This window comes from Podarcis raffonei, chromosome 8 (genome assembly GCF_027172205.1).
Source record: "Podarcis raffonei isolate rPodRaf1 chromosome 8, rPodRaf1.pri, whole genome shotgun sequence".
NCBI classification, from domain to species: Eukaryota; Metazoa; Chordata; class Lepidosauria; order Squamata; family Lacertidae; genus Podarcis; species Podarcis raffonei.
The window spans coordinates 78,447,120-78,472,363 of record NC_070609.1 but is presented as its reverse complement, the minus strand read 5'-3'; the positions used below and the strand labels follow the sequence as shown (position 1 = coordinate 78,472,363).

At 48.7% G+C, this 25,244-nt stretch overlaps 1 protein-coding gene across 1 annotated transcript in view; it reads right to left on the bottom strand.

Annotated features, from left to right (window-relative positions):
• Positions 1-5,268: 5,268 nt before the first annotated feature.
• The window catches only part of IGSF21 (immunoglobin superfamily member 21), a 238,506-nt gene continuing 218,530 nt past the window's right edge, over positions 5,269-25,244 (bottom strand). Inside the window, exons 7-10 of the mRNA XM_053400998.1 lie at positions 12,520-12,605; positions 8,388-8,580; positions 7,083-7,121; positions 5,269-5,522 (exon numbers count right to left, since the gene is read on the bottom strand). Coding sequence (XP_053256973.1) covers positions 5,449-5,522; positions 7,083-7,121; positions 8,388-8,580; positions 12,520-12,605 — 392 coding nt within the window. The 3' untranslated portion in view covers positions 5,269-5,448. The remainder of the gene's footprint in view (positions 5,523-7,082; positions 7,122-8,387; positions 8,581-12,519; positions 12,606-25,244) is intronic.

The window sequence follows — 25,244 nt, the reverse complement described above, 5'->3', positions numbered from 1 at the left end:
ATCATCTAGTTCATCCCCCTGCAATGAAGGAATCAAAACTAAAGCATCCCTGACAGATAGCCGCCCAACCTCTGTTTATTTCCTTGACATCTGATGGGAGGGCGTTCCACAGGGTAGGTGCCACTACCGAGAAGGCCCTCTGCCTGAGAAAACAGGCTGAGAAAACAGCAATCGGCCCTCTCTATGGAGAAGGAATATCCTGCCATTTTTCTCTTCTTTTAAACATTCTCAGCTCCGCAGACCATAAACCTCCCTCACCAACATCTCTCTCCCTTTCTCCCTCTTTCTCTCCTGCCATACAGCCTTCCCTCTCAAAAACTCTCAGGTGTCGAAATAGGTAAAGAAACTTCAATTATCATGCACCTGTACTGCTGGGCCAAAGGAGGCAACTTGAATAAATGATGCGGGAACCTAATTAAGGTGTTTTGTTTGCTTATTAAAGCAGGTTGGTAGCGGGAGAAGAGAGAGTGGCCTATGATTTCCTTCCTCTTTTTCAGAAACTCTCTGTGGGATGTATTATTACTAGAGCAGTCAAGTACAACGTTCTCCTGTTGCCTAGAATGGACACACAGGGGAATGTGGTTCCAGATAAGGAGGACTTCCTGTCATACCTGCTCTGGCGCTTCCTCCCCCTGTGTGTGACCAGGTAAATGGGCATGATCCTAGCTGACCAGATAAAAGCTCTGGCCATGCAATCATCTCTCTCTTGGTGTCTTGGACTCTTGCTCTTGGATTCTCCTATCTCTTAGCCAGCGCATGGCTCAACTTCACATAGGATGGAGCCCATAAGCAGGAAGTCAGAGATGTAACTCAGACTTCTTTTTGCAGAAAACAAAAGGTAAAGCCTCCCTTCAGATTACAACAAACCTATGGTTACGTGCAACATACTCAATAAACACACAAGACGTAACCGGCTTTACTTTTGAATAAATAAGGTATACTATTCATTGTAGTATACCTTATTTATTCAAAAGTAAAGCCGGTTACTATTCATTGTAGGGACGCGGGTGGCGCTGTGGGTCAAACCACAGAGCCTAGGACTTGCCGATCAGAAGGTTGGCAGTTCGAATCCCTGTGACGGGGTGAGCTCCCGTTGCTCTGTCCCTGCTCCTGCCAACCTAGCAGTTCGAAAGCATGTCAAAGTGCAAGTAGATAAAGAGGTACCGCTCCGGTGGGAAGGTAAACGGCGTTTCCGTGCGCTGCTCTGGTTTGCCAGAAGCGGCTTAGTCATGCTGGCCACATGACCTGGAAGCTGAACGCCGGCTCCCTCGGCCAATAAAGCAAGATGAGCGCCGCAACCCCAGAGTCGGCCATGGGGGGTCCTTTTACCTTTACTATTCATTGTATCAAATTATAGATTTCAACGGAAGTCTCATAAAGTTCAACGAAAAAAGCAGAAGACACAGTGGATCAGTTCATTCTCTAGTCAGTTCATGCATAAGGTCCATACACGTACAGTGGTACCTCGGGTTAAGTACTTAATTCGTTCCGGAGGTCCGTTCTTAACCTGAAACTGTTCTTAACCTGAAGCACCACTTTAGCTAATGGGGCCTCCTGCTGCTGCCGCGCCACCAGAGCACAATTTTTGTTCTCATCCTGAAGCAAAGTTCTTCACCAGAGGTACTATTTCTGGGTTAGTGGAGTCTGTAACCTGAAGCATATGTAACCTGAAGTGTATGTAACCTGAGGTACCACTGTATAAGTATCTATTCGCCATCCTAGGCTTCATCAGTAGAACAGGCTCATATGCAATATTACAGGATAGTGGATCTTATAGCATAGTAGTGGTTGCAAGATGGCGAAACAAGGCTAATATTCTGGAAATCCTTGTCTTAGACTCTGTGAAAGGATTCTGTGGAACTGTAACAACTCTTCATGTGGATTATTGGACTCTTTGAACAGACAGGTAGAATAGATACTTATTCCACTTATGGACCTTATGCATGAACTGACAAGAGAATGAACTGATCCACTGGGTCTTCTGCTTTTTTCGTTGAACTCTATGAGACTTCCATTGAAGTCTATAATTTGATACAATGAATAGTATACCTTATTTATTCGAAAGTACAGCCGGTTACGTCTTGTGTGTTTATTGCCTTCAGATTACTGCTTTGAACTGAATGTGAGTAACACTTTATTCTTACTTTGAAAGAAGGCTGTGTTGTGTTATTATTTTAAGAGGGAAATGAAGGGGAAACTTAGCAGGAACAATCCAGACTGGATTGCTTAATTAACGGATTCTAACGAATCCTCAACTTGCTTCCAATAAGTTGCACAGGGAATGTGCTCTGCTGTTTACTCACTAGCGTGAGTGAGGAGGGATAATATCAAAACAATATATCCCCTCCTACCTTCCTTAGCATTCCCACAGTCTAAGTGCCTGGCGGTCTTCCATGTTAATATTTCAGAGGATGCCGGAGCGTGTGCCACTCATGGGGAAATCTTGCAGAGTTGTTGTTCACCTCAAGGCTTCCTGGAATGTGTGCAGCTGCAAGGAGGGTGGGAGCAGGAGGCCTGGAGCTGGAGGTGGGTGGGCAAAAGAAGACAAATTCTACAAGTGAGTGTCTGGAGGCGGTTGGAGGATGGATGGCTGCTAACAGATTGAGGTTGAATCCTGACAAGACGGAAGTACTGTTTTGGGGGGACAGGAGGCGGGCAGGTGTGGAGGACTCCCTGGTCCTGAATGGGGTAACTGTGCCCCTGAAGGACCATGTGCGCATCCTGGGAGTCATTTTGGACTCGCAGCTGTTCCATGGAGGCGCAGGTCAATTCTGTGTCCAGGGCAGCTGTTTACCAGCTCCATCTGGTATGCAGGCTGAGACCCTATCTGCCCGCAGACTGTCTCGCCAAAGTGGTACATGCTTTAGTTATCTCTTGCTTGGATTACTGCAATGTGCTCTATGTGGGGCTACCTTTGAAGGTGACCCGGAAACTACAACTAATCCAGAATGCGGCAGCTAGACTGGTGACTGGGAGTGGCCGCCGAGACCACATAATACCTGTCTTGAAATATCTACATTGGCTCCCAGTATGTTTCCGAGCACAATTCAAAGTGTTGGTGCTGACCTTTAAAGCCCTAAATGGAGTGTCTCCACCCCCATCATTCTGCCTGGACACTGAGGTCCAGCACTGAGGGCCTTCTGGCAGTTCCCTCACAATGAGAAGCCAAGTTACAGGGAACCAGGCAGAGGTCTTCTCAGTAGCGGCACCCGCCCTGTGGAATGCCCTCCCACCAGATGTCAAAGAGAACAACAACTACCAGACTTTTAGAAGACATCTGAAGGCAGCCCTGTTTAGGGAAGCTTTTAATGTTTGATGTATTACTGTATTTTAATATTTGGTTGGAAGCCACCCAGAATGGTTGAGGAAGCCCAGCCAGATGGGCAGGGTATAAATAAATCATCAATATCATCATCATCATCATCATCGATCTGATCCAGAAAGGCTCTTCTTTCATTCTTAAGTTTGTATGTCCCACTGGCTTTGATTAGCCTAGGCTTCTTCAAGCTGTGGCTTTCCAGCTCCATCTGTTGGGTCATTTTGTTTTGTCTCAATAGAAGTACTGCCCAACTGTGAATTTGGGACCTTTAAATGGCCTTGGTCCAGTATACCTGAAGGAGTGCCTCCACCCTCATCGTCCAGCCCAGACACTGAGGTCCAGCGCCGAGGGCCTTCTGGCGGTTCCCTCACTGCGAGAAGCCAAGTTACAGGGAACCAGGCAGAGGGCCTTTTCTGTAGTGGCACCTGTTCTGTGGAACACCCTCCCACCAGATGTCAAAGAGAAGAACAACTACTAGACTTTTAGAAGACATCTGAACGCAGCCCTGTTTAGGGAAGCTTTTAATGTTTAACAGACTACTGTATTTTAATACTTTGTTGGAAGCCTCCCAAAGTGGCTGGGGAAACCCAGCCAGATGGGCGGGGTATAAATAAATTATTATTATTATTATTATTATTATTATTATTATTATTATTATTACCAGCAGCCATCCCAGCGCCTAAGCACCATTCATCTCATTTCGTACAATTTATTCCACATCCCACCACTGCGTCTTAAACTATTTTGTTATGTAATCGATTCTTCAGAATAGTCCTGCAGAGAGAGCGGACCTCCAGCATCTACACAGACCGGTCGAAAACTCAATTCCCACACCGGCTTTGGATATTTCCTGTGTGTGTGTGTGTCTTTTGGCTGGCTTTCCCAACCAATTCTTCATATGGACTGGGAACTTGAGTGTGTTAAATACTGAAGTAAGTATGCTGATGCTGAAAGATGTGCTGCAGCTCTGTAGGTTTCTTTTCTTTTTTTAAAAGGAGAAAGGGAAGCTACATTCCCAGTAAGATTCTAGTCCTCATGAGAAAGTGCTAATTTAAATAGGAACAAAGTAAGCTGCCTTACAAGGGACGTGGGTGGTGCTGTGGGTTAAACCACAGAGCCTAGGACTTGCCGATCAGAAGGTCGGCAGTTCTAATCCCTGTGACGGGGTGATCGGTCCCTGCTCCTGCCAACCTAGCAGTTCGAAAGCACCTCAAAGTGCAAGTAGATAAATAGGTACCGCTCCAGCGGGAAGGTAAATGGCATTTCCGTGCGCTGCTCTGGTTCGCCAGAAGCGGCTTAGTCATGCTGGCCACAGGACCCGGAAGCTGTACACCGGCTCCCTTGGCCAATAAAGCGAGATGAGTGCCACAACCCCAGAGTCGGCCACGACTGGACCTAATGGTCAGGGGTCCCTTTACCTTTACCTTTTTAAAGTAAGCTGCCTTACAATGATTCAGAAGCTTGTTACATCTAGAACAAGACTGTCTACACTGACTGGCAGTGGTTCTCCTGAGTTTCAGGCAGAGGATAATCTCAGCCCTCTCTGGAGATACTGTTGAGCATTGAACCTCAGACCTTCTTCATGCAAAGCAGGCACTCTGCCACTGACCCTTTCCCTAGAGCTCATATAGCCTGGGATACATTGAGGTGCTCAAATCCATTTGGTGTTGGGTGGAAAAAAAACAACCCACCTGTGTCCTGTTGCTGTGCCCTTGAAAATCCTTTTGTGTGCAATTACAATGGTTTCACGTGGATTCTGGCTAGCCAGCTTTTAAATTATTATTTTTTAAGTCACCTGCATACAACGGACGAAGAAAATAATCAGCATTAGTCTTACTCCCAGGATATTATTATCATTGGGCGGCGGTGAGGCTTTTTTTCTTTCTGTCATTGTTTTCTTTTTAATTAAATTGGATGACAAAGCCAAGACACAGACAGAAGAAGACCGATAACGAGACCGTAAATAGTTTTAGAAAAAAAAGAGGGGGTGGGGAGAGGAGGAAGAAAAGAAAGATAGAAAGAAAGAAAGCAAAGCAGAAGAGAGAAAGAGAGAGAACAGAAGTCTGGTCAACGGAGATGTGAATTCTGGGTGGAGGAGAAGAAACGAAGGGTCTCTGCGTCAAAGGCTTTCACGTTAGTTCCAAAGTAACTGTTAAGATGATGGCCAGAAGGAATTTATAGCTGCTGTGGCTGTCTGGTGAACCTAGGTAGACAAAAAAAGAAGAAGACAATTTTTGAGGGGCTTCTTTTGTACGCGTCTGGATGGACAGACCTGGACATCATTTCATTTTTACTTCGTCAGAAAATCAGAAGAGGCTGTCAGATCAGACAATGGGACCATCTAGTCCAGCTTTCTGTTCTCACAGTGGCCAACCAGATGCTCCAAAGGCAGGGTTCATGCATAAGAGCACCATCCCCTCTGACAGTTTCTGGCAACTGGCATTCAAAAGCATTTCCGTCTCTGACCATGGAGGCAGAGCCTGCTGTCATGGCTTGTAGCTATCGATAAGCCCTCTCCTCCAAAAAGTTTAAAGCCATCCAAATTGGTGGCCATTGTTGTGGCAATATCTAAAACAAGGCAGTCAGAACCAGCTAGATTGCTAGAAAGGCACACACACAGCTGGATCTCACAAGAGCCTGCAGGAAATTCTTTCTTGTGAGAGCCACTTTCACTGTGTCAAGCCAGGTAAAGGAGATCAGCCTATACAGTGATACCTCTGGTTGTGAACGGGATCCATTCCGGAGGCCCGTTCACAACATGAGCAGAACGCAACCCGCGTCTGCGTGTGCGTGGCTTGTGATTTGCCGCTTCTGCGCATGCACATGATGTCATTTTGAGCGTCTGCACATGCGCAAGCGGCGAAACCCAGAAGTAAGCCTTTTCGGGTACTTCTGGGTCACCGCGGGACGCAACCTGCAAACGCTCAACCTGAAGCAAACGTAACATGAGGTAAGACTGTATAAGCTGGTCACATCCCCAGCTTGCTCTCTCTCTCTGATCCCTGATCTCTGACCTCTCTGATCTCTTCTCTTCGAAGCTTCATCGATGACTAGGGATGCAAAGCATGTGCTGACTCTGAGTCACAGCTCAGACACCGGTTCTAACCTAAACAACAATATATGTCTGTAACTACATTTTAAGCCTGCCTCAAAACTGTTACTGTGAAACTGAGTGAGGAAATCTACCTTTACTTAGGAGAAGAGTGTTTTGCATGGTTGTTGTTTTAAAGGGTAAAATACCAGGAAATCCATTTTGCAGTAAAGCATCCTTGATGACTTAAATTAAAAGGCTAGAGCTAGCTTATCAACAGCTTCTTTAGTTTTGCTGACGAAGGGATGGACTCATAAACGCAAGGATGGATAATATCTAAGAAATATATCCTCTTCCTAGTTTCTATACCAGGCTTCCTCAACCTCGGCCCTCCAGATGTTTTTGGCCTACAACTCACATGATGCCTAGCTAGCAGGACCAGTGGGCAGGGATGATGGGAATTGTAGTCTCAAAACATCTGGAGGGCTGACGTTGAGGAAGCCTGTTCTATTCACATCCTTGCAATCATTTCTCCCTTTGGGAGGAAGTTCCTTAGTTTAGCTGTGTGCTGCATGAAGAAGTCCTTTCTTGTGATCTCCAGCAACTGGTGTTTCCGAGGTATAGTGTTTATGACAGTGGAAGGAGAACATGGATATCATGACTGGTTGCCTTATCCATCGGGCAGGGACTTAGGATTGCTCCCTAAATAAAAGCAGAAGGGTTGTGCCTTACCATTGGAGTCTTCTGTTCCTCTTGGGATATTTGGGTTTTCTAAAAGGAGAAAGAAAAGGGACAAAAATGGAGAATAATTAGGTGGTCACATTAACATGGGAGAACATTGCGCAGTTGTCAGATATTGCCAGTGTGGGATGTGATACATAAGTAGCAGTCAAATACAACATTCCTTGTTTTCCTAGAGTGGACATGCAAGGGGATGTTTGGTTCAGCCAGTCGGAACTTCCTGTTTCCTCCTGGGCTGGGACATACTTCCTTTTGCATGTGACTAGAGGTGGGCGTGACTTTACCTGTGCAGGTAACAAAAGCACAAGGCACGCAGCCCTCCTTCCTCTCTTTTCCACCTTCCTTTCATGGTGTGAACTGTAGTGACTGCCAGTCTGTAGTCACTGGGATTAACCCTTCCATATGGGGTCGATCCACATGTATATACTTTGTAACTAAGTCTGCCTTCAGGGATCCATCTGTGGAACTGATGATGTGAGTAAACTTCTTTTATAGACTTTACACAAGATTGTGGTGTCTTTATTCTTTTAGGAGGGATTCAAAGGGAACTTACAAGGAGTGTAATAGTAAGAGGCTTAAACAAGCCTGCAACCAGCTATCTGCTGTGCATTTAAAAGGGGAATGTGAAACTCTGCTAAGTTAAAGGACTTGTTAGTGCACGTTAGAAAAAACAATATATCCTCTCCTGCCTCCCTGAACTCCCTGCCTCCCACAGCCAGGACATTGGTGACACCTTCAAAATTCAAGGGGGGTAGGAGAAAAGAAGACACCCCCTGCGCTCCCAGGCTGCTTCCTGGGGGGAGCCGCATCGCTTTGCCGCCAGCCTCCCCTCCCTTTCCCTTTATTTCTGGCGGCGGCTTGGGGGAGGCTTGGGAGCAGCAGGCGGGCTGGGCACCTTTCCCCATGCTCCCTTGCTGCTCTTGGGGGGGGGGGGAGGCCGCCGGCAAAGCAGCATGACCCCCTCCCCCAGAGCAGCCCACTGCTCCCAAGCCTCCCTGAGCCATCAGGAGAAAGGGAAGGTCATGAATATAAGCTGCACTTTAACTTTTCACTGTCATGATTTTTTTTTGGGGGGGGGAAGTGTGGCTTATATTTGGGCCAATACGGTACTTCATCGTAAGATTTTGGGGCGGTTCACAGACCATAGAGCCAGCATGCCCAGAGGCTTCTATGAGTAGTGAGGAGGAGGATCTGGGCCTGATGGTGGCAGGAAGGGGATAATGTGTGGAGGACCCCAAACCATGGAGAATGGTTCCCCAAGGGTTGTGAATGGGAGAACCGCAACCTCCCGCATACCAAAGACTATCAGCCTGGTGTGGGTGTCCGTGGATCCAAGTGGGTTCTGCGCTGTGCAGCGGTACATGGAGCCGTTCAGTTCTGCCGGCACTCGCTCCAAGATCAGCTCCTTGCCATCGTGCTCCGCACTGCCGTCCAGGAGCCTGCTCCCAACGCGGGTCCAAGTGAACATGGGTTCGGGGAAGACTTCATTCTGAAAGCCAAGCAACGCCCAACAAATGCATCAGCAGAGCTGCAAAGTCTAGTTTCTCTGCAACCGTCACCAGATAGGAACTTTGAAGACTCGTAAGGCTCATCTTAAAGAAAGAGGAGGCTAAACCTCGCAAGGTCCCTGGATTTGGAATTGCAATCTAACCTGGAGAAGAACTCCTTGCAGCTCACCTTGAACACAATGGAGTGCAAAGCAAACTACATTTCCCAGAAGCCACTGCAGCAGTGGGTGTTTTGGATGGATGAATGCTATTTCAAGGGAAGGAGAAAGGGGAGTTTCATGAATTAAGAGGCTAGATGGTTGGTTGACTTTGGGGGGGTGGATTGGCTTGCTATTTAAGTACAGTGGTACCTCGGGTTACATATGCTTCAGGTTACATACACTTCAGGTTACAGACTCTGCTAACCCAGAAATAGTGCTTCAGGTTAAGAACTTTGCTTCATGATGAGAACAGAAATCGTGCTCCGGCAGCACGGCAGCAGCAGGAGGCCCCATTAGCTAATGTGGTGCTTCAGGTTAAGAACAGTTTCAGGTTAAGAACGGACCTCCAGAACGAATTGAGTACTTAACCCGAGGTACCACTGTACTGTCATACCTCATGTTATGTTTGCTTCATGTTACGTTATTTCAGGTTACGTCCCGTGGCGACCCGGAAGTACTGGAAAGGGTTAGTTCTGGGTTTCGCTGCTCGCGCATGCGTAGAAGTGCAAAATGACATCACGCGCATGCGCAGAAGCAGTGAATCACAACCATTGCGTGTGCAGACGCACCGCTGCGGGTTGCGCTCTATTCATGTTGTGAACGGGCCTCCGGAACAGATCCCGTTCGCAACCAGAGATACCACTGTAGAGTCTTTTCTAGCATTTTGGGGTTAATGTGGGGGCAACAGGTGGCTCAATCTGATGAGTTAGGCAGGAAAGGTTTCTGTCCAATACCAGTCCTACTCAGAGTAGACAGTGTTGTGTAGTGGTTCGAGTGTCAGAATCTCCTTTCTTGTAACTTGAATCCATTGGTTCAGGCACCATCCTCTGCAGCAGGAGAGAACAAGCTTGCTTCATCTTCTATGTGACAGCCCTTCAAGGTATCTGAAGATGTCTCTCGTATCACCTCTCCTCTTATCCAGGCCAAACATCCCCAGATCCCTCAGCCATTCCTCCTAAGGCTTGGTTTGCAGACCATTTTATCATCTCGGTTGCCCTCATCCGCCCACGTTCCAGCTTGTCAATATCCTTCTTAAATGATGGTGCTCAGAATTGGTACTGGACTCCAGGGTGGGAGTATAGACTGTTCCCACAGACTGTCTCGCCAGAGTGGTGCATGCTCTGCTTATCTCACGCTTGGACTACTGCAACGCGCTCTACGTGGGGCTACCTTTGAAGGTGACCCGGAAACTGCAATTAATCCAGAATGTGGCAGCTAGACTGGTGACTGGGAGTGCCCGCCGGGACCACATAACACCGGTCCTGAGAGATCTGCATTGGCTCCCAGTACATTTCCGAGCGCAATTCAAAGTGTTGGTGCTGACCTTTAAAGCCCTAAACGGCCTCGGTCCAGTATACCTGAAGGAGCGTCTCCACCCCCATCATCCAGCCCGGACACTGAGATCCAGTGCCAAGGGCCTTCTGGTGGTTCCCTCATTGCGAGAAGTGAGGTTACAGGGAACCAGGCAGAGGGCCTTCTCGGTAGTGGCGCCCACCCTGTGGAATGCCCTCTGTTCAGATGTGAAGGAAATAAGCAGCTATGTTATCTTTAAAAGACATCTGAAGGCAGCCCTGTTTAGGGAAGTTTTTAATATTTAATGATGTATTGTTTTTAACACTTGATTGGGAGCCACCCAGAGTGGCTGGGGAAACTCAGCCAGATGGGCGGGGTATAAATAAAAAATTATTATTATTATTATTATTATTATTATTATTATTATTATTATTATTTCCACCCATGAGGTAGAGCTGCCACTGAGCTACACTTTGTGCATCTTCTATCTTCCCCCTGCCCAGGCCCAACCCTATGTACACATGCAGCTATGAATATGGATTGGCTTCACTCTCCCGAAAAGTCCCACTTAGTGCCTTCAATTGGTTCAGCTCAGCGCCTGGATTAAGGAACAGTTACCCCCCTTTCACACCCTGAAATCACCTGGTAATGACAACAAACAGAGGCACAGATGAGATGGCATTAAACAGCTTGCAAATCCTCTTGGAGAAACTCTGAGTTAATGGGGTGAGAGAAAACAGTGTAGGGCAGGGGTGATATCTAAATCTCACCAGCTTTGTGCTTTGCAAGGAAGGGTGCAAAACATATGAGAGATTTTGACACACAGGAACACAGCAAGCTGCCTTATACTAAAAGTCAGACTATTGGGCCCATCTAGCTCATTACTGTCTACACTGTTTGGCAGTAGCTCTCCGGGAATTATAGACATGGTTCTCTCTCATCCCTACTTGGGGAGTGAACCTGGGACCTTCTGCATGCAAAGTAGATGCTCTACCACCAAGCTATGGCCCTTTCCTTCTTTTGCTAATTTTAATTTTTCCGGTTAGCATGCAAATGCTTTATAATAATGCATCCAGGCTGCCATTGCCTACTCTGAATGGAGAACGTGTCTCCAAAAACGTTCTCAGTTTTGGCAAGCTGGAAATCTTTTTGCTGCTGGTGCTGCGGTTGGAACCAAGGTCTGCTGTCTCATCTGATGAGGGCTGTGGCTCAGTGACAGAGCAACTGCTTTGCATGCAGAAGGTCCCAGGATGACTCTCCAGTGGAATCTCCAAGCATGGATGGGATTGTCCCATGCCTGAAATCCTGGAGAGGTGCTGCCAGTCTGTGGTTAGTAGGCCAAAAGCCCCAAGTTCACTCCAAGCAGAAGGCAGCTTCCTACAATCTTCTGTTGAACACGTGCCCATCGTAGGAGCTCTCCAAGGTCCTGAAGAGTCGGAATCTACTGTCTATGATGGTATTATCCAGATCCTGCAATTCTCTTCTCACTGCTGGCTGGTCTAAGGTGCAAGTTTAACATTCCTATGAGTAATGGACCCACACCCATACATAGCTGCTGAATACTGATTCAGACCATTGACTCATCTAGCCTAATGTTGCTAACTCTGACTGGCAGTGGGTCTATAACAGGCATCCCCAAACTCGGCCCTCCAGTGTTTTTGGGACTACAGTTCCCATCATCCTTGACCACTGGTCCTGTTAGCTAGGGATGATGGGAGTTGTAGTCCCAAAAAAGCTGGAGGGCGAAGTTTGGGGATCCCTGCTCTATAAGGTCCTTTGCCTAATATAGAATATCTTTCTACATTATCGCCACTAATCTGGATGTCTTCATACTCAATTTGTTGTACACTGCAAAATTTAGAGAAGAGCAGGTGTCAAAGGACAACTGTGGTTTGATCTCCGTGTGTTAGTTTGCAAAGTGGTAATATTCAGTTGGTTCATATGGGATCCAGTGTGGCATAGTGGTTACAGTGTCAGACCTGGTAGAGACCAGGGTTCAAATCCTCACTCAGCCATGATGCAGGTGTGACCTTGGGGCCAGTCACTGCCTCTCTCAGCCTAACTTACATCACAGGGTTGCTGCGAGGTGTAGAGGTTAGAGTGTCAGACTAGGTCCCAGAAGACCAGAATTCGAATCCTCCCACCGGGACATGACACTCACTGAGTGTAACTTTGGGGGCCAGTCACTGCCTCTCAGGCTAGCCTACCTCACAGGGTTCTTGTGGGGATAAAATGGGGAGGAAGAGAAGCATGTACACCACCTTGAGCTCCTTGGAGGAAAAGGTGTAAGACTATAAATGTAAACAAACCAACAAGATTAAAATGTGAGCTGATCAAACATCTTCCCCATCCTTAGATATAAACAATTCATATGACCTGTACCAGATGCCAATAACTCTCAGTGACGCCCTTCGGGTTCATACTCACTTGAAAACCTTGCACCAGGATTCGCACTGTGTCTCCTACTCGGGCTCTTGTTGGGGTCATCATGATCTTCGGGCCCTTGGGAGCCACTGTGGGAAAAGAGAATAGGTGGGTACCCCAATCTGTTGCACTTCCAAACATCCCCATCATGAGCACTGCCAACTGTTGAACTAGTCCCAGCTCCTCTGCCTTTTTGACAGAAGCCAGGTCCACAGCAAAGAACAGAGTGTTGTGTTTAGCTCCATCCCAAGAGGTGGTTAGAGTGTGGTGCTGACACTAGAGTGTGGTACTGAGATCTGGGTTCAAATCCCACCCTGCTGTGGTGCTCACCTGGCGATCTTGGACCTCTCTCCCTCTCCCTCCTACCTCCCAGGTTTGTTGTGGGGGCAAAACAGGAGAGGAGAGCCACCCGTGTTACCTTGAGATTCTTGGAGGAATGGTGGAATATAAATATAAGGAAGAAAACAAATGAGCTTCATCCACCACTAGCCCAACTCAAAGGAGATCAAATGAAGTTAATAGACATGTCTTAGGTTTATTCGTTTCAATGTGTCTGCTCCGAGTATGACTTAGTTTGATATACTCCATTGCAACTCCTTACCTGCCCATTTCTATAGCCTCTTAGAATCATAGAATTGTGGAGCTGGAAGGGACCCCATGAGTCATCTAGTCCAACCCCTTTCAATGCAGAAATCACAGCTAAAGCATCCTCGACAGATGGCCATCCAACCTCTGCTTAGAAACCTCCAATAGAACAGGAGCAACAAGGCCATCTCCCCTGGTTGCTGGGCAACTTCATGCATACATTTCCTGGCTTTTCCTGGCCTTCACACCTCAATCTTTCCCCCACCTTTTACCTCAAAACTCTGAGATTCAAATGCAAATCCAAGAAATCTGAACAGACATTCAAACCCTCCCTCTCCCACCAACTTGGGGTCCTTGTTTCAGCACCTCAAATTTCAGTGGTGCCTTGTGTGATGCCAAAATCTGGCACCTTCCCACCAGGATAAAAGAGTGGTGGCAGCTGCTGTGACACCCCAGATGTTTCGTGCCCAGTGCGACCACACCAGTAGCGCTCCCCTAGAACCACCTCTGCTGGTTCATGGCCTGACTTCTTCACAATTTCACAAACTTGCTGACCATTAAAGACGGGAAGCAAAATTCAATACGAAGCAAGGTTGGCGGGAGTTTGCATCTAAAAGTTCTGGGCTGGGGGGCTGTTTGAGAGTTCCCTTCTTCCTCATGGAGGAGAGGATTACATCAGGGAGTGAGAAGATCCCTCCTGGACTAGACTCCCTTAGTCCACCTGGTCCACCTTTCTGTTTCCCACATCAGCCAACCAAATGTTTCCAGGAAGCAGAGGCAAGACGGGAAGGTATTGGCCACCCCTCATCCCTAGCACCTGATATCCAGAGGTTGACTGCCCCTGCACATGGAAACTCTATCCCTATTATGACTAACAAGGTTTGGTCTGCTTTTACTAGAGACTGGGCATTGAGGGTGGCATACTCTGCCCTCTGGAACTCCCTCCAGCAGGGCTCTTTGCATGTTCTTATGTTTCTTTCATGTCCCTGCACACACACACACACACACACACACACACACACACACTTTTTGTAAATGAAAAAAACCCCATATATAACAATACCTCACAGGAGACCTGCTACGGCCCCACTATCTTTTGAGTTGCCCTTTTCTGCACCTTTCTTAGCTCTACAAAATCCCTTTTGAAGTGTGGGGACTAGGACTGTTCACAGTTATTCCAACTGCTGTTGCACCACGGATGGGCTGTTTTATCTTCAATACCTTTCCTAACAACCTTCCACACAGAATTCACCAGCATCATCCCCCTAACCTCCCTTCTGAACAAATCAGAATATAATTTGCATCGGTTGTCCTTAACAAGTCACCGGCTATGTGGGGGTCAGGCGTCTAGGAGGCAGAAATAGTGCCCCGAGTTGTGTCTTTTTGCGGAGATCAAGCAACGAAGCTGCATGCATAAATGAGATTCGCTGGGCGCTCCACTCTCTTCAAAGGATGTGTGGAGATGTGCTGGAATTGGTAAGGGTCAGAGCTGATTGGATGAAACAAGGAAGGTTACCTTGGCAACGAAAGATCTAAATTCCCTTGGCTTACACTAAGACTGGGGCGACGCCCCCCACCCCAAGGGGGACATGCGGAAAGTGTTCTAGGGGTTTTCTACATTTTCTGCATTTGGAGAGGCACCAGTTGCGCTCTTTGTGCCACTGTAGGAAGAAGCTGCCAATCTCAGACTGGCCTGGTCTTTCTCATCAGTTTGACACCTGTCAGTCGGCATTTCCCAATCTTATATTCAGCCTTCCATGTTTCCACATCAGTAAGCGGTGATGTGACAGAAGTTTATAAAATTATGCGTGGCACAAGACAGGGGATAGAGAGGCAGTGTGGTGTAGCAGTTAGAGTGCCGCACTAAGACCTGGAAAAGAGTTTAAATCCTCACTCAGTCATGAGGCACACTGGGAGGGAGGGCAGTCAATGTCTCTCAGCCTAACCTCCCTCACAAGGTTGCTGTGGGGATTGAATGAGGAAGAGAGAGCGCCATACACACTACCTTCTTGCTCCTCCTGGCGACTCATTGACTGAGCTTGTTGAGGGCTGGAATACCCGGCTCCCGGCAGCCATCGATGAGATCGCACCTAAGCGCCCTCTGCAACCCCGCAGAAACCGGGCTCCCTGGTTTACTGAGGAGCTCCGGAAAATGAAGCGGGACCTCAGATGGCTAGAGCGAGTATGGCGGGGTGCCCGTGATGGAGCCTCAAGAACATCTTATAGGGCTTTTATGAAAACCTACGAGATGGCGGTGAAGGCTGCTAAGAAGTCATACTTCTCGGCCTCCATTGCATCCGCTAGCTCTCGCCCAGCGCAATTATTTAGTATAATCAGGTCTTTAACGTCCCTTGAGGGAACAGCCAAATTTAAATAACAATTTGACACACATCTGTGAGGCATTTGCGAGCTTTTTTGCGGAGAAGGTCTTGTTGCTCCGCCATGACCTTCCTGCCAATTTGGATACAATAAAGGAACTGGAGGCCCCTCGACTGTCCTCGGGTCCAGTATTGGACCACTTCGACCGGATATCCCCAGCTGATGTGGACAGACTCCTCCGAGCTGGAAAGCCCACCACCTGTCCTCTTGACCCGTGCCCATCTTGGCTGATTAGAGCGTGTCCAGACGAGGTGCGGGCCCTCCTGGGGAATATCATCAATTTGTCCCTTGGCACGGGGACATTCCCAGGGGAACTGAAGGAGGCAGTGGTGCGCCCGCTCTTAAAGAAAACATCATTAGATCCTTTAGATCTATCCAATTACCACCCGGTTTCGAATCTTCCATTCCTGGGTATGGTGATTGAGAGAGCGGTTGCTGAACAGCTTGGTGGGTTTCTGGATGAAACATCGGCTCTGGATCCATTCCAGTTCGGCTTCCGCGCTGGTCATGGGACCGAGACGGCTCTGGTTGCCCTAACAGATGATCTTCGTAGACAGCTGGATCAAGGCGGGTCGGGGCTGCTGATTCTTCTAGATATGTCAGCAGCTTTCGACATGGTCGATCATGATCTTCTGGACCACCACCTTGCCGACGTGGGGATCCAGGGCACAGTCCTTCAATGGCTGCGTTCGTTTCTCTCTGGTCGGGGACAGAGGGTGGTGCTTGGGGGGGAATTGTCATCGCGCCACTCCTTGGTGTGTGGAGTACCTCAGGGTGCGATACTCTCCCCGATGCTTTTCAACACCTTTATGCGCCCCCTCGCCCAGCTTCTTCGGAGTTTTGGGCTGGGTTGCCATCAGTATGCCGATGACACCCAACTCTATCTGTTGATGGATGGCCATCCTGACTCGGCCCCAGACACACTGACCAGATGTTTGGAAGCTGTGGCTGGATGGTTACATGGGAGCCGGTTGAAGCTAAATCCTTCGAAGACAGAGGTCCTGTGGCTGGGACGGGGCGATATGGGATTGGGGGGGCAACTCCCATCTCTTGCGGGGGCGCAATTAGTGCCAGCACCGTCCGTTAAGAGTTTGGGTGTAATCTTCGACACCTCCCTTTCCATGGAGGCGCAGATTGCAGCTATAACAAAGGCGGCATTTTTCCATCTCCGCCAAGCTAAGCAGTTGGCTCCTTACCTCTCTCGCCCTGACCTAGCCACTGTGATCCACGCGACGGTCACCTCCAGACTGGATTATTGTAACTCGCTCTACGTGGGGCTGCCCTTGAGACTGACCCAGAAACTCCAGCGGGTGCAGAATGCTGCAGCGAGACTCCTTACGAGGTCTTCGCTGCGAGATCACATTCACCCGGTGCTATACCAGCTGCACTGGCTCCCGGTGGAGTACAGGATCAGGTTTAAGGTGCTGGTTTTAACCTTTAAAGCCCTATACAGCCTAGGACCCTTGTACCTACGGGGCCGCCTCTCCTGGTATGCCCCACAGAGAAACTTACAGTCTTCAAATAAAAACATCTTGAAGGTCCCAGGCCACAGAGAAGTTAGGCTGGCCTCAACTAGAGCCAGGGCTTTTTCGGCTGTGGCTGCGATCTGGTGGAACACTCTGTCACAAGAGACCAGGGCCCTGCGGGACTTGACATCTTTCCGCAGGGCCTGCAAGACAGAGCTGTTCCACCAGGCCTTTGGCCAGGGCACAGCCTGACTCCCTCCCTCGGCAATCTTCGCGGAGCTCTGGCCCAATGGTTGCCAGTGGCTTGAATTAATTAATTTTATAATGAATGATTTTAGAGTGTTGTTTATGCTGTACTTTTGTACTGTTTTATTGTTGTTAGCCGCCCTGAGCCCGGCTTCGGCTGGGGAGGGCGGGATATAAATAAATTTATTATTATTATTATTATTATTATTATTATTATTATTATTATTATTATAGCTGTCAACTTACAGATTTGAAAATAAGGGACCAGCAGCCTTGGAAATAAGGGATCAGTAGCCAAAATAAGGGATTTTCAGAGCACAGGGATGTTCGACTTCTGAGCCCCTCCGAACCAAAGGCAGAAAGCCCAGCCAGCAGCCAAACGAAGCCTCAAGTGGTGGTTCCCACAGCGCAGCAACCCAGCAAAGGAGATGCAGCAAGGAAAACCACTGTCACGTCTCCGCTGGGAAGCGCTGAGCAAAGGCAAGTCCCCAGGCAACGTGGCCGATTTCATCGGCACAAGGCATGCAAGCTCCACCCCGCAGTCGTTCTTAGACTCCTTATTGGGTGAGCAAGGCAGCCAAGCAACACAGTTGGAGCCTCCCTCCTCTCTGGCTGGGAGGGAGGGAGGGAGAGGAGCTGCTTCCTTTGAAACCTGGGAAATTTAAGGGACATCATCAATAAGGGACAGCAGCGGGACACAGCACTGGGATAAGGGAGTTTCCTGCCAAATAAGGGACGGTTGACAGCTATGCCTTCTGGGAGAAAAAGGTGGGTTATAAATGCAATCCATGCAATGAAGAAATGTTTTCCTTCCTCTCTCATAACATTAGAACTCATGGGCTTCCATTGAAGCTGAAGCTGTGAAGATTTAAGAAGGATAAAAGGAAGGACTTAACATTTAAGAGCATAAGAAGACTCTGCTGTATCATGGATGGGCTTTGGTCTTTCAGACAAAATTAACACCCCTTGCCTCTCGTCCTCTGTTCTGCTCAATCCTCTATGTCAGGCACGTCCAACTCCGGCTGTGATCTACCCATTGTCATTGTCAGGAGTTGCTGAGCTTCTTCTAGGGGAGACTTGACTAAAGTTGTTGAGCTTTTTAGCGGGAAGCGGGGTTTGGAACAAAAAGGTGACCACTGACATGATACTAATACACCCCCGTGATTGACCGGTCGATCATGATCGACCTGTTGGACATGCCTGCTCTACGTCATAGTTGTGATGCCCCACGGCACCCCTAGGCTCTTGCCCCATATGTCCTAAATCCAACTCTGGCTGGATCAAGCTAAAGGGGGCACATGTTTGGAAACATCGAACTACTGCAATGCACTCTATGTGGGGCTACCTTTAAAGGTGACCTGGAAACTACAACTAATCCAGAATGCGGCAGCTAGACTGGTGACTGGGAGCGGCCGCCGAGACCATATAACACCGGTCTTGAAAGACCTACATTGGCTCCCAGTACGTTTCCGAGCACAACTCAAAGTGTTGGTGCTGACCTTTAAAGCTCTAAATGGCCTTGGTCCTGTATACCTGAAGGAGCGTCTTCACCTCCATTGTTCAGCCTGGACAATGAGGTCCAGCACCAAGGGCCTTCTGGCGGTTCCCTCGCTGCGAGAAGCCAACTTACAGGGAACCAGGCAGAGAGCCTTCTCGGTGGTGGCCCCCACCCTGTGGAATGCCCTCCCACCAGAGGTTAAAGAGAAAAACAACTACCAAACTTTTAGAAGACATCTGAAGGTAGACCTGTTTAGGAAAGCTTTTAATGTTTAATAGGTTATTGTATTTTAGTGTCTTGTTGGAAGCCGCCCAGAGTGGCTGGGGAAACCCAGCCAGATGGGCAGGGTATAAATAATTAATTATTATTATTATTATTATTATTATTATTATTATTATTATTGCCAGCTGTCATGGGTTAGCTGAAATTCCTGTGCTGCAGGGGGGTTAGGCTAGATGACCCATGGGGTCCCTTTCAGTTCTATGATTCTAATGATTCCTCCAACTGCGCAGCCAGAGCACCAGCACCCTGGCTGGTCACCATCGATAGCTTCCTCTTCCTCTCTGAGTTTCTGGAATCCTCTTTTGAAGCTATCTAGGTTCTTAGAGAAACAGCAAAGCATGGTTCTACCTGGGATGAGGATGTGGCAAATTTCAGATGGTGGTAGCAGGTCACAGAGGATGTAACCCTGCTCTCCCCTTCAGCTCACGAAGAACCAGAATAAGAGCAGTTTGCCTGCATCTTCCCCCTCCCTAATCCATTTTCACACCCTGTTCCTTAATACCAGGCCAAGTCACTTAAATTAACAAGCAGGAAATAAAATGGAAAGGTTTCTTTGCACAGCCTGAATCCACCAAGGCAACAAAAACTCTCCACTCACATCCAGGGCCTGGGGTATTCCTCCCTACCGCCATTTCAATTTTTTACGACCGTTAATAAGCACAACGATGGCAGTTATGCCTCTTAATAAAGGAGGTGATCAAATTTCATGCTTTGATGGAAGAGGAATGGAGGACTGGAGGACTCTCTTAACACCAGCCTTTCTCAACCTTGAAATACAACTCCCATCATCCATAGCTAGCAGGATCAGTGGTCAGGGATGATGGGAATTGTAGTCCAACAACATCTGGGGACCCAAGATGTTGAGAAAGGCTGCTCTAATCATTCTGCAGTGCTGGGCAGTGACAATGAGTGGGTGGAGCACAGCAGGTTGGCCCAGAACTCCCAAGCAATAAGTGAGGGGGTCAACATGCATCTTTCAGCATGAGGGTTCTTTGGTTGTTGGCAATCCATCTGTCTCAAGAGACAACGGAAGAGTGTGCCTTTGAGTGTGCTCAATTACATCCATCCTTGCGGGCTTCCAATAGGGGCACCTAGGGGACCACTGTGAGAACACAATGTTGGACCAGATGGGGACATTGGTCTGATCCAGCAGCCAGGCTCTTCTGACATTCCTTAGATCCTGAAGTTCTAATTTAGATTCTGAAGTTCTTCCTTAGATCCTAGAGGAAGCTTCCTGACCGTCCGTGGGAATTCTTTACTCCTAGCAGTGAGGATTGTTTCACAAAAAGATACCCACAATCCCTCTGAATATCTGTTGCAGGGAATCACACGTGGAGAGAGACGTGTTGCACTCAGGTCAACATTTGTGGGCATCTGGTTGGTTCATAGTTGTCAACCGCCCCTTATTTGGCAGGAAACTCCCTCATCCCAGCGCCGTTTCCCGCTGCTGTCCCAGATTGATGATGTCCCTTAAATTTCCTGGGTTTCAAAGGAAGCAGCTCCTCTTCCTCCCTCCCTGCCGGCCAGGGAGGAGGGAGGCTCCAACTGTGTTGCTTGGCTGTGTTGCTCACCCAATAAGGAGTCTAAGAATGACTGGGGGGTGGAGCTTGCATGCCTTGTGCCGATCAAATCGGCCGAGTTGCCTGGAGACTCGCCTTTGCTCAGCGCTTCCCAGCGGAGAGGTGCCGGTGGTTTCCCTTGCTGCATCCCCTTTGCTGGGTTGCTGCGCTGTGGGAACCACCACTTGAGGCTTCGTTTGGCTGCTGGTTGACTAAAAGCCCTTATTTTTGAGGCTGCTGGTCCCTTATTTTCGAGGCTGCTGGTCCCTTATTTTCAAATCTGTAAATTGACAGCTATGGGTTGGTTAGATGGGCCACTGGCTTGATCCAACAGGGCTCTTCTGATGTTCATAGCTAAACTGTGGAACTCACTCCCACAAGAAGTTATGATGGCTGCCAACTTGGAGGGATTTTTTTTAAAAAGGTTGGACAAATTCCTGGAGGAAAAGGCCATCCATGGCTACTAGCCATGATCACTATCTTCTACCCCCAATGTTGGAGGCAGTATGCCTCTGAACACCAGTTTCTGGAAATCTCAATCAGGGCGTGCTTGCAGGCCTCCCTTTGGGGTATCTAATGGGGAACTGTTGCAATAGTTGTGCTTCTTCTGGATCCCCCCGTTTTTAATACAAATGGGGGTGGAGAGAGAATTACCACAGATCTTTTCCCCACAAGATGTTAAAAATAGTAGCGTCTCTGCAGTCCAGTACCCCAAATGCCTTCAAGCATGCAGAGGCTGCCCACTGGAGATCAAACCATTTCCCTGTCAATTATTCACTCCTTCCTCTATTATTTACCAATGCCACAAAGCCTGTCTGCCTTCCTTGCTGGTTAGCATTGCCCCAGGCTGACAGGGCAGTGCTGGATAGTCAGGGACATTGGCAGTGGGCCAGAGCCTCTGTATATCCTTTCCAGCACGAAAGGATGGATCCTTGTGGCAGTTCAGTGTAAGGTAAAGGTAAAGGACTAGGACCCCTGGGCGGTTACATCCAATCATATTTGTCTATGGGGTTGCAGCGTTCATCTCCCCTTTCAGGCCTAGCGAGCTGGCACTTGTCCACAGATAGCTTTCCAGGTCATGTGGCCAGCAGGACTAAACCGCTTCGGGTGCATGGGACGCCGTGATGGAAGCCAGAGCGTTGACCTTCCCATCGCAGCCATACCTATTTATCTACTTGCACTGCTGTGCTTTCAAACTGCAAGGTTGGCAGGAGCAGGGACAGTAACGGGAACTCACCCTATTGAGTGGTCTTGAACTGCCAACCTTACGATCAGCAAGCCCAAGAGACTCAGTGGTTGAGACCACAGCACCCCCGCCCCCCTCCCCAGTTCAGTGTACACCAGGGGTCAGCAAACCTTTTCAGCAGGGGGCCGGTCCACTGTCCCTCAGACCTTGTGGGGGGCCAGACTATATGTTGCCATGATTATGTCCCACATTTTGGGCAAAAACCCTTATTGGGACCAACCTCAATGTTGCCCAAATGTGATTTTTTAGGGGGGGGAGTGTTCCCTCATACACCCACGCTGCTTCCTTTGTGTTTTACGCATTGACAGTTATTATTTCTCTCATAAGGCGGGGTGGAGGGATGGGGGGCTGAGGTAAGCACACCATTCCTGTCAACCCTGGAGAGTGTGTGCGCATGTGTGGGTAAAGGAAAAAGCCACTGGCCACACTAAGTCAGGCCAGCGCTGCTCAAGCAAAAACTTTATTTTCCCTGCATGGGGGAAGACGAGGCGGCAGCTATTTACCTTTCCATGGCTTGCACCGTGTAGCTAACAAGCAGCCTCCCCAGCAGAGCACAGAACTACTTCAGAGTGCAGCTGCCCAGGCGCTCCCTGCTTCCTCCGGCAGAGAGCACCGCCGCCACAGACACTGGCGGGCATCGCTCCTGGGGCACCTCTGAGCCCCTGCCGCCACAACTGCCCTTCCTGAGGTCAGTTGCCGGCAGCTCCATGGTGGAAATCCAAACTGTGGCTCCTTTTCCCTCTTCCCCACCCCGGAAGAAAACATTGCTGTGCAAGCATGACAGACGAAGAAGGGGCTTGTCTCAAGCAGCTGCCTGCCTCACTTTTAACCCCCAAGCTGGCTGAGTCTCAAAAACCATTGCGCCTGCGCTATGCCCATTGCCTGGATTCCTGGACCGTCTGTGGGCCGGATCTAGAAGGCAATTGGGCCTGATCCGGCCCACAGGCCTTAGTTTGTCGGCCCATGGCATGGTGTAGACTATGGGTGGGCAAACTAAGGCCTGGGGGCTGGATGTGGCCCAATCGCCTTCTAAATCCGGCCCACGGATGGTCCGGGAATCAGCGTGTTTTTACATGAGTAGAACATGTCCTTTTATTTAAAATACATCTCTGGGTTATTTGTGGGGACTGCCTGGTGTTTTTACATGAGTACAATGTGTGCTTTTATTTAAAATGCATCTCTGGGTTATTTGTGGGGCACAGGAATTCATTCAGGTTTCCCCCCCTTCAAAATATAGTCCAGCCCCCCACAAGGTCTGAGGGACTGTGGACCAACCCCCTGCTGAAAAAGTTTGCTGACCCCTGGTGTAGACAATGCCAAGACAGCAGACTAAGGTCCTGACCAGGAATTTTGCAGCTTCCTACATTCTGCCTACATCCGCCACCAACCACTTTCCTGCAGCTCAACAATCCCCTTGCTCTACTCTTGTCACAGACACCGACTCTTAAGATGGGGGTGGAGGGAGGAGCATCCTTCAAATGCCTCGGCACTGAGCACAGGATCTCCTTGCCCGAGTCCCATTATCCTGGAAGTGTAAGATTTATGTCTCTCTCAGCCAAAGGCAGCTTCTCCACTGGGGATTAACATAAAAGGTATTTTGTCTTTAATATGTAAATGTCGGGTTTGACAGGAGGAGAGGAGCTCTCGCAAAGGCAAGGCTCAATGGAATGTTTGATCAGGACACTCTTCCCAGGATTAGCTCCTTAAAGAACATCGGCTAATCTTCCTCCTCTAGCCTGAGAGGGGAGGGGAGGGGACAGCAAGTGGAGCTGGATCAAGTAAAACGGAACGGGGAAGGGTTAATGACTTCTCTTAAGGGATTAAGGGTCCACCCTCTCTCTTTTGATGTTGGGTTTCTCCTGCTATGGTCTGTGGACCAGGCCCCCTAAGACTGACTGATCAACAATGGATGCTAAGCAGAACGTAAGAAAGTAAGAAGAGCCCTGATGGATCAGGGCACTGACCCATCTACTCATAGAGGCATAAAGGTAAAGGGACCCCTGACCATTAGGTCCAGTCGTGGCTGACTCGGGGGTTGCGGTGCTCATCTCGCTTTACTGGCCGAGGGAGCCAGCGTACAGCTCCCAGATCATGTGGCCAGCATGACTAAGCCACTTCTGGTGAACCAGAGCAGCGCATGGAAATGCCCACCAGAGAGGTACCTATTTATCTACTTGCACTTTGACGTGTTTTGAACTGCTAGGTTAGCAGGAGCAGGGACTGAGCAACAGGAGCTCCCCCCCCCCCCGTCGCGGGGATTCGAACTGCTGATCTTCTGATCAGCAAGCCCTAGGCTCTGTGGTTTAACCTACAGTGCCACCCGCATCCCTGCATAGAGGCATAAAAGCATAGAATTGCAGAGTTGGAAGGGACCACAAGGATCATCTAGTCCAAACCCCTCCAATGCAAGAATCTCAGTTAAAGCATCCATGACAGATGGCCATCCAACCTCTGCTTAAAAACTTCCAAGGAAGGAGAGTCCGCAACCTCCTGAGGGAATCCGTTCCCCTATCAAACAGCTCTTATTGTCAGAAAGTTCTTGCTGATTTTTAGTCATAATCTCCTTCCTTGTAACTTGAAGCCGTCGGTTTGAGTCCTACCCTCCAGAGCAGGAGAAAACAAGCTTGCTCCATCTTCCATGTAACAGCCCTTGAGATATGTGAAGATAGCTCTCATATCTCCTCTCAGTCCCCTCTTTTCCAGGCTAAACATACCCAGCTCCTTCAACCATTCCTCATACGGCTTGGCTTCTATACCCCTGGATCATCTTGGCTGCCCTCTTCTGCACACGTTCCGGCTTGTCAACATCCTGTTTTCACATTGGCCAACCAGAGGCCAGTTGCTGTAACGTATGGGATGGGATGCCATCTCATGAAATGTTTCTGTCCTACTGATCCAGCAGGGAAATAATGGGTCTGGAAGAAAGCTGGTCCACAAGCTAAAACTGACCCACATGTTATGCCTCAAAAATTGGCAAGGGAGATAGATGGGTTTTCCATGGAAAGCGAGCCACCACTTTCAGAAGGGGCAAGATTCAACTAAGTTGTGGCATACAAGGAACGAGGTTTGCTTGTGCAATGCAAAATCTGCTCTGGAGGGATGGAGGAACCCCTAGAAACAGGTTTGGGGGGGCGTGTGGGAGGAGAGGGGTGAATGTCCCATTGTGCAAGTGGACTTTATTCCTTGTGTGGATATCTCCCTTGGTGCTACATTGCATTCAACTGTGCACTCCATGAAGGTCTATCTTTTATCTGCCCTGAATCTTCCAACATTCAGCTTCACTGTTCTTGTGTTTTGAGAGAGTGAGAAGAATTTCCCTCGACCCACTTTCTCCAGGCCGTTCATCATTTCATGTACTTCCTCTCACTCACCATTTCCCTAAGAGAAAAAGTCCAGAACGCTGCAATCTTTCTTCATAGGGGAGTCACACCCCCCACCCACCGCCTTGATTAATTTGGTTGCCCTTT